Source organism: Carcharodon carcharias, chromosome 5 (assembly GCF_017639515.1).
Source record: "Carcharodon carcharias isolate sCarCar2 chromosome 5, sCarCar2.pri, whole genome shotgun sequence".
In the NCBI taxonomy this organism is placed as follows: domain Eukaryota; kingdom Metazoa; phylum Chordata; class Chondrichthyes; order Lamniformes; family Lamnidae; genus Carcharodon; species Carcharodon carcharias.
In genome coordinates, this window is record NC_054471.1 from 88,190,150 (window position 1) to 88,202,258 (window position 12,109).

General features: G+C 44.4%; 1 protein-coding gene across 1 annotated transcript in view; it reads right to left on the reverse strand.

Annotated features, from left to right (window-relative positions):
• The window catches only part of rims1b (regulating synaptic membrane exocytosis 1b), a 688,681-nt gene that overhangs the window by 130,074 nt on the left and 546,498 nt on the right, over positions 1–12,109 (reverse strand). Inside the window, exons 7-8 of the mRNA XM_041187360.1 lie at positions 7,353–7,420; positions 837–947 (exon numbers count right to left, since the gene is read on the reverse strand). Of these exons, the coding sequence (XP_041043294.1) occupies positions 837–947; positions 7,353–7,420 (179 nt within the window). The remainder of the gene's footprint in view (positions 1–836; positions 948–7,352; positions 7,421–12,109) is intronic.

The following is a 12,109-nucleotide window of genomic DNA, read 5'->3' on the forward strand; positions in this document are numbered from 1 at the left end:
AAAATGAACAATTGTGAAGTTATACGCTTCGGTGTGAAAAACAGAAAGGCAGAGTATTACTTAAATGGTGATATATTGGGAATTGTGGACGTACAAAGGGATCTGGGTGCCTTTGTTCACCAGTCATTGAAAGTAAACACGCAGGTGCAGCAAGCAATTAGGAAGGCAAATGGTATGTTGGCCTTCATTGTGAGAGGATTTGAGTTCAGAAGTAGGGGTGTCTTACAGCAGTTATACAAGGCCTTGGGGAGACCACACCTGGAGTATTGCATACAGTTTTGGACTCCCTACCTAAGAAAGGATATACTTGCTAGAGAGGGATTGCAGTGAAGGTTCACTAGGCTGATACTGGGGATGGCAGGACTGTCGTATGAGGAGAGGTTGGTTCGACTGGGCCTGTATTCACTAGAGTTTAGAAGAATGAGAGGGGATCTGATTGAAACATATAAAATTCTAACAAGGCTAGACAGACTGGATGCAGGGAGGATGTTTCCCCTGGTTGGGGATATGGGGCAAGGAAAAATTTCTTCACTCAGAGGGTGGTCAACTTGTGGAATTCTCTACCACAGAATGCTGTGGAGGCCGGGTCACTGAGTATATTCAAGAAAGAAATTGATGATTTTTTGGATATTAAGTAGGGGCATCAAAGGTTATGGAGAGAAAGCAGGAATATGATGTTGAGATAGGGGATCAGCCATGATCATATTGAATGGCAGAGCAGGCTGGAAGGGCCGAAGGACCTACCCTTGCTCCTAGTTTCTATGAGTGCTCACCATTGAGAATCCAACTGCATTTTACTGATGGGTTGTACAGAGATACCATTTTGAAGGACTCACTTTCAACCCAAGCAGAGCTCCCGACTCTTTCGGCATACTTGTTCTCTTGTTTAAAATAATGCGTCCAATTAGACGATCTCCTTCTTTGGATGGTTGCCATGTAACAGGATGCTGTCAATTAGAAGGCATTGATTAAATCAGAAACCAGAAAACAGAGACATATTGGCCCAAATCATCCAGCCTCCTAATGGTCAGAAATGGGACGTAAGTTGGGAGATATGCATTAGGACCCTGCATAAATCCTGACTCTGAGTTGCTGTAATTGTCTGGAAAGTTGAAACTTCCAAAGGGCTGATTTCCACTGCCTGGAACTTCCGCAAAAGTTTCCAACAATGAGATGAGAGTCAGTGACTTGGACCAGATACACAGGACTTACCTCTATATTTACCCAGGAAATGATACGCTGGTTAATACCTCATCTAACTCAGTGAGCAGCCAGCATATCTTTACTGAGCACCACAACCAACCCCCAATTACCTCCCCAATCACCCAACAACCCTGCCTGACCCAACCTGACTAACACTCGCTCCCGTGCCTCCCCATGCCCCTGGAACACTCAGCTACCCACCCAAGCACCTGACTATATCCCCGACCAAACCCGACTAATCCCTGACCAGCCGACTACCACCCCCACCTGACTACCCCCCTGACTACCTGACTACCCACTCACTAATTCATTTACTGAAAGATTTGGGCCTTTTAAAAAAAGAACACTTAACCAAGTACGGCAGCTACAGTCATGAAAAGGGATTGCACCCTCCCTTCTTCCATCCCTTCCACCCAACAATCTTCTATGGGAATGACTGACCCTTCAATGCCTCAGCCGGGGTTTGAAGATACAGCTGAAAAATTGTGAAAGGGTCAAGTAGCAGAAGTCTTGTAAACAGTGTCAATGCGCTCAGCATCAACATTGACCGCATGATCTGGGCCAACCTTCTTTAACACAAGAGATAAATGACGACAATTCACAACACCTGCTGTTCCAGGAGGTAGCACAGAGACAGATCTGTCATAGGAATACATAGGATATAGGGCACAGAAACAGGCCATTCAGCCCAACCAGTCCATGCTGGTGCTTATGCTCCACTGAAGCCTCCTACCATCTTTCCTCATCTAAATCCATCAGCCGAACCATCAACTCCCTTCTCCCTCACTTACTTGTCTAGTTTCCATTAATTGTATCTATACAATTCATTACAGCCACTCCCTGTGGTAGCAAGTTCCACGTTCTCTTTTGGTGAAGAAGTTTCTTCTGAATTCTCTATTGGATTTCTTGGTGACTATTTTGTATTGACACCCTTTAGTTCTGCTCTTGCCCACAAGAGGAAGCATTCTCTCTGCATCCACTCTATCAAACCCTTTCAGAATGTTAAAGATCTCGATTAGGTCATCTCTCAAGAGAAAAGAGACCCTGCTTATTCATCCTCTCCTATCAGGTATCTTACCCTAGTCTGCCTTCAGTGGATAGGGCAGTTTGGGGTTAGACACGAGTTTTGCATCCCACCTTATTGTAAATAAATACAGCCAAATCAGGCTGTGTGTGCGACAGGCATCCAACCCAAACCCATCCACTGCTTGCCTGTTAAGACTGGGTCTAGAGCTTCTCACAGCATCACAGATGCTAGTCTACAGCTAATTCAATTCACTCCATATGATATCCAGAAACAGCTGAAGACACTGAAACTACATTGAACCATAGAAAAGTTACAGCACAGAAGGAGGCCATTCAGCCCATCTTGTCCATGCCAGACCGAGGACACCCAGGTGCCCTTTCTAATCCCACCTTCCTGCATCCAGCCCATAGTCCTGCAGCTTACAGCACTTTAGGTGCAGATCCAGGTACTTTTTAAAATAGTTTAAAGTTTATGCCTCTACCACCAACTTGGGCAGCAAATTCCAGACTACCCTCTGCATAAAGAAGTTCTTCCTTATGTCCCCCTACACCTTCTGCCACTTATCTTGAATCAATGTCCCCTGGTTCTAGAATTCTCCATCAAGGGAAACAATTTTATCCTGTCCACTCTATCGATTCCCCTCATAATTTTGTATACCTCAATCAAGTCACCTCTCAGCCTTCTTTGTTCTAAGGAAAATAAACCCAACCTATCCAATCTCTCCTCGTAGCTACACTTTTCTAACCCTGGCAACATTCTTGTAAACCTCCTCTGCACTCTCTCCAGAGCTATTACTTCCTTCCTGTAATGTGATGACCAGAACTGCACGCAATACTCCAGTTGCGGCCTCAACAGTGTTTTATACAATTCCAACATTATATCCTTACTTTTATATTCTATACCTCTGCCAATGAAGGAGAGCATTCCAAATGCTTTCTTTACAACCTTGTCTACTTGAACTGCTGCCTTCAGGGACCTGTGTACTTGTATGCCAAGATCTCTCACTTCATCTACTCCTCTTAGTATATTCCCATTTATTGTGTAACCCCTGTAACTGTTTGACCTCCCTAAATGTATGACCTCACACTTCTCTATGTTAAAATCCATCTGCCACTTTACCACCCACTCCACCAACCCAGCTATATCGTTTTGGAGATTATGGCTATCCTCTACACTATCCACTACTCGGCCAATCTTTGTGTCATCTGTAAATTTCCCAATCGTGCCCCTCATGTTCACGTCTAAATTGTTAATATACAACACAAACAGGAAGGGTCTCAACACCGAGCTCTGTGGAACACCACTCGAGACAACTTTCCATTCGCAAGGGCATCCATCGACCATTACCCTTTGCTTTTTGTTACAAAGCCAACCTTTTATCCAGTTTGCCACATTACACTGAATCTCATGGGCTTTTACTTTCCTGACCAATCTGCCATGTGGGACCTTGTCAAATGCCTTGCTAATATCCATGTACACAACATCCACTGCATTACCTTCATCAACCCTTCTTTCATTTCCTCAAAGAATTCAATCAACTTTGTGAGGCAGGACCTTCCTTTAATAAATCCATGCTGACCATCCCTGACTAGTCCATGCCTTTCCACAAGACAATTAATCCTATCTCTGAGGATTGATTCTACTAATTTGCTCACCACCGATGTAAGACTAATTGGCCTATAATTGTTTGGCATTTCCTTTGATCCCTTTTTAAACAATGGAACTACATTTGCATTTCTCCAGTCCTCCGGTACCTCCTCTGCATCTAGTGAAGATTGGAAAATCATCCTCAGAGCATCTGCTATCTCCTCCCTGACTTTCTTCAGCAGCCTCGGAACAATCCATCTGGCCCTGGTGACTTATCAACTTTCAAGGGTTTCAACCCTTCGAGTACTTCCTCTCTTTATGACAATCCCTTCCAATATCTCGCAGTGTTCCTCCTGGACTACTATATCTACATCCTCCCTTTCCTTTGTAAACACGGAGACAGAATATTCATTCAAAACCCTTCCCACAACCTCTGCATCTACACACAAGTTTGCATCTTCATCTCTGATAGGTCCCACTTTTTCCTTAACTAACCTTTTAGCATTAATGTATTGGTAAAACATCTTTGGGTTATCTTTAACTTTACTTGCTAATCTTTTTTCATGCCCTCTCTTTGATTTCCTTATTTCCTTTTTTACTTTGTCCCTGCACTTCCTATATTCGTCTAGGCTATCTGCAGTGCTTAGTTCTTTGTGCCTATCGTACGCTTTTTTTCTCTGTTTGATATTCCCCTGTATTCCTCTAGGGAGGTCTAGATTTGGCCGTACCACTCTTATTTTTGTAGGGGAAATGTCTACTTTGTAGAATTAGGATCTCCCTTTTTAGTGCTTCCCACTGGTTTTCCACTGTTTTATCCTCCAGCAGTGCTGTCCAGTCCACTTCAGCCAAGTCCATTCTCATTTCTGCAAAATTTGCCTTCCCCCAGTTCAACACTTTTACTCCTGCCTTATCTCTGTCCTTTTCGTGGTAATGCTAAATCTAACTGAATTGTGATCACTGTCCCCAATATGGTTGCCAACTGTCACTTCACCCACTTGCCCTTCTTCGTTCCCCAAGACTAGGTGTAGAATTGCATCTCCTCTCGTTGGATTTGTCATTACATCCCGGATGTAGTACTGAAGATTTGGACTCAAGAATTAGCCAGGCCCCTAGCCAAGCTGTTCCAATACAGCTATAACACTGATATCTACCCACCTATGTGGAAAATTGCCCAGGCATATCCTGTCCACAAAAAGCAGGACAAATCCAACCCGGCCCCATCAGTCTACCCTCAATGATCAGCAAAGTGATGGAAGGGGTGATCAACAGTGCTGTCCAGCTGCACTTACTCAGTAATAACCTTCTCATCAGTGCTCAATTTGGATTTGCCAGGTCACATGGTTCCAGACTTCATTTCATACTTGGTTCAAACATGGGCAAAAGGGCTAAGTTCAAGAGGTGAGAGTGACTGCCTGTGACATCAAGGCAGCATTTGACCAAGTGTGGCATCAAGGATCCCTAGCAAAACTGCAGTCAATGGGAATCAGGGGCAACATTTTCCCTCCATTGGGCGGGGAATGTGGGAGCGGGCAAGAGTGAGTGGGCTTCCGATCAGCGCCCCTGGTCAGGGCTGCGCCGCCATTTTATGTGGATGGGCCAATTAAGGCCCGCCCAGCGTGATGTATGGCAGGAAGCGCTATGCGCTCCCTGTGCAGGTGGGGGGGGGATTCCCGAGGACGGGAGTGCGCTCTTTCACGCATGCGTGCAAAAGAGCGCACAGATCTCCCTGAGGCTATGTGCTGCTTCAGGGAGATCAGCTCTGATTTAGAAGTTGAAATAAAGGTAATAAACATGTGACACTGTCACACGAGTTGGGACATGTCCATAACTTTTATTTAAACATTTGATAAAAATTTAAAAACCCTCATGAAACCTCATCCCGCCCATGGATGAGGTTTCATGCTTTTTCTGAGGCCCACCAGGGCTCCCGGCCTGCCCGCCAACCTTAATGTTGGACAGGCAGGTCCATCAATCAGGTTAATTAGTTTTTTAATGGCCTTAAAAGGCCGTTGAAAATCAAAATGATGCGGGGTGATGCCGGGATGCACACCCGACGTATTCCCACATCATTTTACGCATTGGGCCCAGGGAAAATTTTGCATTGGTTGGAGTCATACCTGCCATAAAAGAAAATGGTTGTGGTTGTTGGAGGTCAATCATCTCAGCTCCAGGACATCGCTGCAGGAGTTCCTCAGGGTAGTGTCCTCGGCCCAGCCATCTTCAGCTGCTTCATCAATGACCATCCCTCCATCATAAGGTCAGAAGTGGGAATGTTCGCTGATGATTGCACAATGTTCAGCACCATTCGTGACTCCTCAGATACTGAAGCAGTCCATGTCTAAATGCAGCAAGACCTGGACAATATCCAGGCTGAGGCTGACAAATGGCAAGTAACATTCACACCACACAAGTGTCAGGCAATGGCCGTCTCCAACAAAAGAAAATCTGACTGTCTCCTCTTAACCTTTCAACGACATTACTATCACTAAATCCCTTACCGTTACCTTCCAAACAAGTCATCATTGACCAGAAACTGAATTAAACCAGCCATATGGAGCTGCAAGAACTGGTCAGGTTAGAGACTTGGAATTCAGCAGCGAGTAACTCACCTCCTGACTCCCCAAAGCCTGTCCACCATCTACAAGGTACAACTCAGGAGTGTGATGGAATATTCCCCATTTGCCTGGTTGAGTGCAGCTCCCACCACACTCAAGAGCTTGACACCATCCAGGACAACGCAGCCCACTTGATTGGCACCACATCCACAAACATTCACTCCCTCTACCACCGATGCACAGAAGCAGCAGTGTGTACCACCTACAATATTCACTTCAGCAGCTCATCAACATTCCTTCAACAGCAACTTCCAAACCCACAACCACTACCACCCAGAAGGACAAGGGCAGCAGGTACATGGGAACACCACAACCTGGAAGTACCCCTCCAAGCTAGTCACCATCCAGACTGGGAAATATATCGCCGTTCCTTCACTGTCACTGGGTCAAAATCCTAGAACTCCCTCCCGAACAGCACTGTGGGTGTACTTACACCACATGGACCGCAGCGGTTCAAGAAGGCAGCTCACCACCACCTTCTCATGGGCAATTAAGGATGGGAAATAAACTCTGGCCTGGCCAGCGATTTCCACATCCCATGAATGAACAAAAAAAATCTATCAATCTTAACGTCCACACAGACACTGCTCAACTTTAGCAGTTGCGTACGCATCAACTGCACCCCCACTCCCACCCAAACACAAAATGTGATCAATCTTAGCACCTTACTGACTGTAATGTCACTAATTATATTCAGATTACACTGACTGTTAACAGCATTTTGTGCATTCCTAACTTTATATAACTGCTTGTAAAATAATCCCAATGGCACTGCTTGCTAAAAATTAGTCTCTGCTTAAACCGCCGTTATTTAATATTAGCTGTACTGTCATTGTTCGTAACAGCATTCTAACTGTACATCCGAAAGAAATGGGAAAGAACTTGATATAATGAATATTAAAAAATTGATGTTTTCTTACCGAGCTGATATGTAAGGTCTCACTGCTATGCCATGTGACTGGGTCCAACCAATAGTAATCTAAATCACCTTAGAAGGGAAAGAGCACAGCTGTAAAGCATAGCCAGAACATCAGAATTATTAATAAACAAAAACACCTGTCTCAAGATGTCTATAATTCTTTGATAAAGCAACCTTTCCTACTTGTTTTTGCAGCACACTTTCCAATCCTCTATGGCTGGGAAAACAGCTGATTGTTTCTTAAACTCAATTCTTTCTCCAATTTTCTTACACTTTGAAGAAACGTCTCTCCTCCAGCTCATCTTTTTACTTGCAACTCCTAACAATTTAACTTCTGTCCCCTGATCTTTCTACCTTTCACCTTGGTGGGTAATTTAATTTATTTAAATAATTTTGCCATTGCTTTTCCTGATCTTGAAAATTGGAAGTTGTTCACCTCAGCCTGTATATTCTGCACCAGCTGTATAGCTGCTGCAGGTGTGATAGGGTAGGATCTCAATCTGCCAACTGATGCCAACAATTTCTTGCAGTAAGCCTCAATTAAATTGCAGAGGCTCTAACTATAAACTTCAATTTTCACTGAAAAGGGAGTAGGCTAGAGGTCTGCAGCACATCCAAAATTTGAAGTTATAGAATCATTATGGTATAGAAGGAGGCCATTTGGTCCCTCGAGTACATGCCAGCTCTCTGTCGAGCAGTCCAGTCAGTCCCAGTCCCCCATTCTATCCCTGTCATCCTGCAAGTTTATTTCTCTCAACTGCCCATTCAATGTTGAATCAAATTTGAAATCATTGTTTGTTTCTGCTTCCACCACCCTCAAGGGCAGAGTGCTCCAGGTCATTACCACTTGCTGTGTAAAATTGTTCCTCCTTACGTCCCCCTTCACCTCTTGCCCAAAACTTTAAATCTCTGTCCCCTAGTTCTTATACCATCGTATAATAGGAACAGATTTATATGTGTACCTTATCCAAACCTGATATAATCTTGTATCTTCCCTCAGTGTCCTTTGCTCCTAATGTGTCCTGTTTGTCTATTTTTAGCTCATCCAACGAGTAATATTTTATGAGGCCTGTAAGAACGGAAAACATGGTGGCTGTGTAACTTAATTTGACGGGAGCCAAAATTTGGTTTTCCTGATGGCTTGTTGAAGTGCAGAATGATGATTTAATAATCAACAGCAGTGGCAGGTCAGGTTTCGCGCACACAGTGGTGGGCTTCTACTCATAATACATTTGCAAGCCACAAATACTTGTTCTATTACAATGTTTTGTAATTACATCCTGCCTTCAAGATTAAGTCAGTGGTGCACGGGAATTTCACTGCACCCAGTTCACGTTCATCTAAAAGTGACGTGCGCCAGTCAGCTTGGTGCAGCTGTGTCTGAGTCAGCAGTTCTCCTTGTTGAACTCTGTGGCATAAGGGAGGGGAGAAGGAGGACGGCAGCTTTCATGGAGGCTCTGGACCAGCATGGGTGAGTCGGGGTGAGCTCCAGTGAGTGGGGGGGAGGGGGAGGGTGGGATGCGCTCCAGTGAGTGGGCATGGAGGGGTAGAAAAGGGTTCTAAGGGAGGACAGAGTGGGGAATCAGGGTCATGGAGGAGAGGATGTGATATAGAAGGGCTCTTGCCGGTCAACATCAGAGTCTGCAATGCCAGCAGCAGGCAGCACCAGAAGGGGGGTTGATCAGGGTGCAGCCAATCAGGGAAGGCATTGGAGAAAATGGGCACAGGCATGTCACCACATCCTCAGAACAAGAACTAAGTACATGTAGATGTCAGAGAGACAATGCCTGAGATAATGGAGGCATCCGGGAAATGGTCACTGTAATATACGGGACCGTTCAGCAAGACCTGCAGCCACATGGATTCAGCGGGAACCCCAAGCCAGTGGCCCTCAAGGTGACTGCGACATTCAATTTCTTTCGCCACTGGTGCTTTCCAGGGCTCCAGGGGCAACATCTATGGTTTATCAGAGGCTGCCATGTACAGGTGCAGAAAGGAGGTGACCAATGCCCTCTTGTATCATGTCAATCAATTCATTAATTTCTCTACAGGTGAGGACATCCAGGCAGCAAGGGCATTGAGCTTCAAGCTCATCGCTCACTTCCCTAGAGCGCAAAGGGTCACCGACAGTTCTCATGTGGCTACTAGAGCTCCCTGGGTCCAGCCAGCGGCATTTGTGAATTGCAAGGGCTGTGACCACAGGCAAAAAATCATTCATGGCTGTGTTCATTTTCCAGAGAGCTCTCTTGACTCATACATTTTGAGTAATTGGCAGCTCCCAGAGCTCTATGAGGCTCCAGCCCAGGTTGACAGTGGATGCTCCCACGAATAGCCAGCTGTGGCTCCACCACGTGACTGCACGTCTCCCATTAACGTCACTGGCACTTTAAATTTTAATTAAAATCATGTGGGAACCAGCTCCTGACACGAGAGCGGAAGTGCCACCCACTTCCGGTTCCACCGTCAGGAATGGCACACCACAGATAAATACCACCCAATATCTCTACTGCTTTACTGTGACATTAACAGCCTTGCCTTCTTTAGTAATGACAGATACAAAGTGCTCATTAAGTACCTCAGCCCTACCCTCTGTTTCCACAAGGTGTAGAATGGGTCCACTCTGCTGGGGACTATCTTTTTACCATTTATATGTTTATTAAAGAGTTTTGGTCTTCCCTTTTATGTTAAATTCTTGTTCAAAACAGGGCAGAGGGCAACTAGACCAGTCAGCCTAAGGTGAATGCTGGCAAAACCTTTAAAGACAATAATCCAGGGCAAAACTAATTGGTAGGAAGGAAAGTAAGAGTTAATGAATGAAAATCATGTTTGAATGAAGTCTTTGATGAAGTAATGGAGAGAGCTGGTAAAGGTAGTAGGGTAGATGTTGTCTATTTGGATTTTAAAAAGGCATTTTATAAAGTAACACAGACTTGTTAGCAAAATTGAAGCTCACAGCAACAGCATGGATACAAAATTGGTGAAGGAACAGAAAGTGGAAAGTATGATGAACAGTGGGTTTTCGGACTGTTGATAGATATGCAGTGGTGCCCCTCCAGGAGAACACCACTCTATTTCATATATATGTTAAAAACCTGAATTTAGGTATACAGGGTATAATTTCAAAGCTAGCAGATGCCACAAACCTCAGAAAAGGAATAAATAATCAGGAGAATACTTTGGATGGAGAGAGGCAGACACATGGCAGCTGAAATTTAACACAATGAAGTGTGAAATGATACATTTTGGAAGGAAAAATGGGGAGGGGCACAATAAATTAAACGGTACAATTTTTTAGGGTGTGTTGGAACAGAGATCGCTATTAAGTATGTATACAAGTCTTTAAATGTGCAGGACAAGGCCATAAAAAGCATTCGTGACCGTTGGTAGGGGCACTGAAGCCAATTATGAGCACTACACTTTAGCAAGGATATCAAAGGCTTGTTCTCATAGGATATAGAGGAGATCTACTAGGATGGTAGCAGGGAGAAGGACAGCAGTAATGTGGACAAGACTAATGAAGTTTAGGAGGTTTTCAAAATTATGAGGGGTTTTGACAGAGTAAATAAGGAGAAACTGCTTCCAGTGGCAGAAGGGTCAGTAACAAGTGGACACAGATTTAAGGTGATTGACAGGAGAACCAGATGGGAGATGAGGAAGCGAGAGAAATTCCACAGCATGTCGCTCTGACCTGGATTGCACCGACTGAAGGCTGGTTGAAGTAGATCCAACAGTAACCGTCAAAAAGCAACTGGATAAATACTTGGGGAATTAACAGGGGAGTGGTACTAATAGGGTGGCTCTTCCAACAAGCTGGCACAGAAAAGATGGGCTAAATGGCCTCACTCTGTGCCATGTCAGTCCATGACTTGATGATGTCCCCCCGGAGCATAAGATTATAAAAGTGTTGAAAATTTCAACTCCAACTTGTTAAGGGCCTTGGGTCCCTCTTCACCCCTTTAATTTTCCATTCAGGTATCACACAGTATGATGACGATAATAATATCATCCTTATGGCTTGAAACAGGGTCAATGAGCTTAGCAGCCAGCAGTCAACCTTCCGTTCCACTGCATTCCTTCTGGTGTCGCAGGGATCAGGGAATATCAGGCCTTGGATACCCAACTTCAATTGTTGTCACTTGTCCCACCAGCATCAGTTAAATGTCTTGATTTTAAAAGTCCTATCCTTGTTTTTCAAGACCTCTCCATGTCCTCACTCCCCCTGCCCCACAACCCTCCGAGATATCTGTACTCCTCTAATTCTGGCCACTTATGCATCTCCAATTTTATTCGCTCCATCATTGGTGCCCATGCTTTCGGTTGGCTAGGACCCAAACTTTGGAAGATCTCCCTATGCCTCTCTACCTTGCTTTCCTCCTTGAAGACACTTTTTAAAACCTACTTCTTTGACCAAGCTTTTGGTCATCTGACCTAATAACTCCTTATGTGGTTTGGTGTCATACTTCATTTTATAACGTTCTTGCGAAGCACTTTGGGATGTCTTATTAGGCTAAACATACAGCTGCAGTTGTTGTTCAGTTACTTCACCAAGGTAGGAAAAATTCCAGGATGCCATCCATTCAATAAAAATATAAATTCATTTCTTCAGCTACTGTGATTCACTGCCCTGATATTACCCGTAAACAGAATCACACTATTGTCATAAAATAGTGTAACCTCAGACCTACTGTGAGCAACACTGTGCAAGTGAATTATAAATCAAAGACTTGCATTGATAAAAAGAATCCCATGCCATAAACC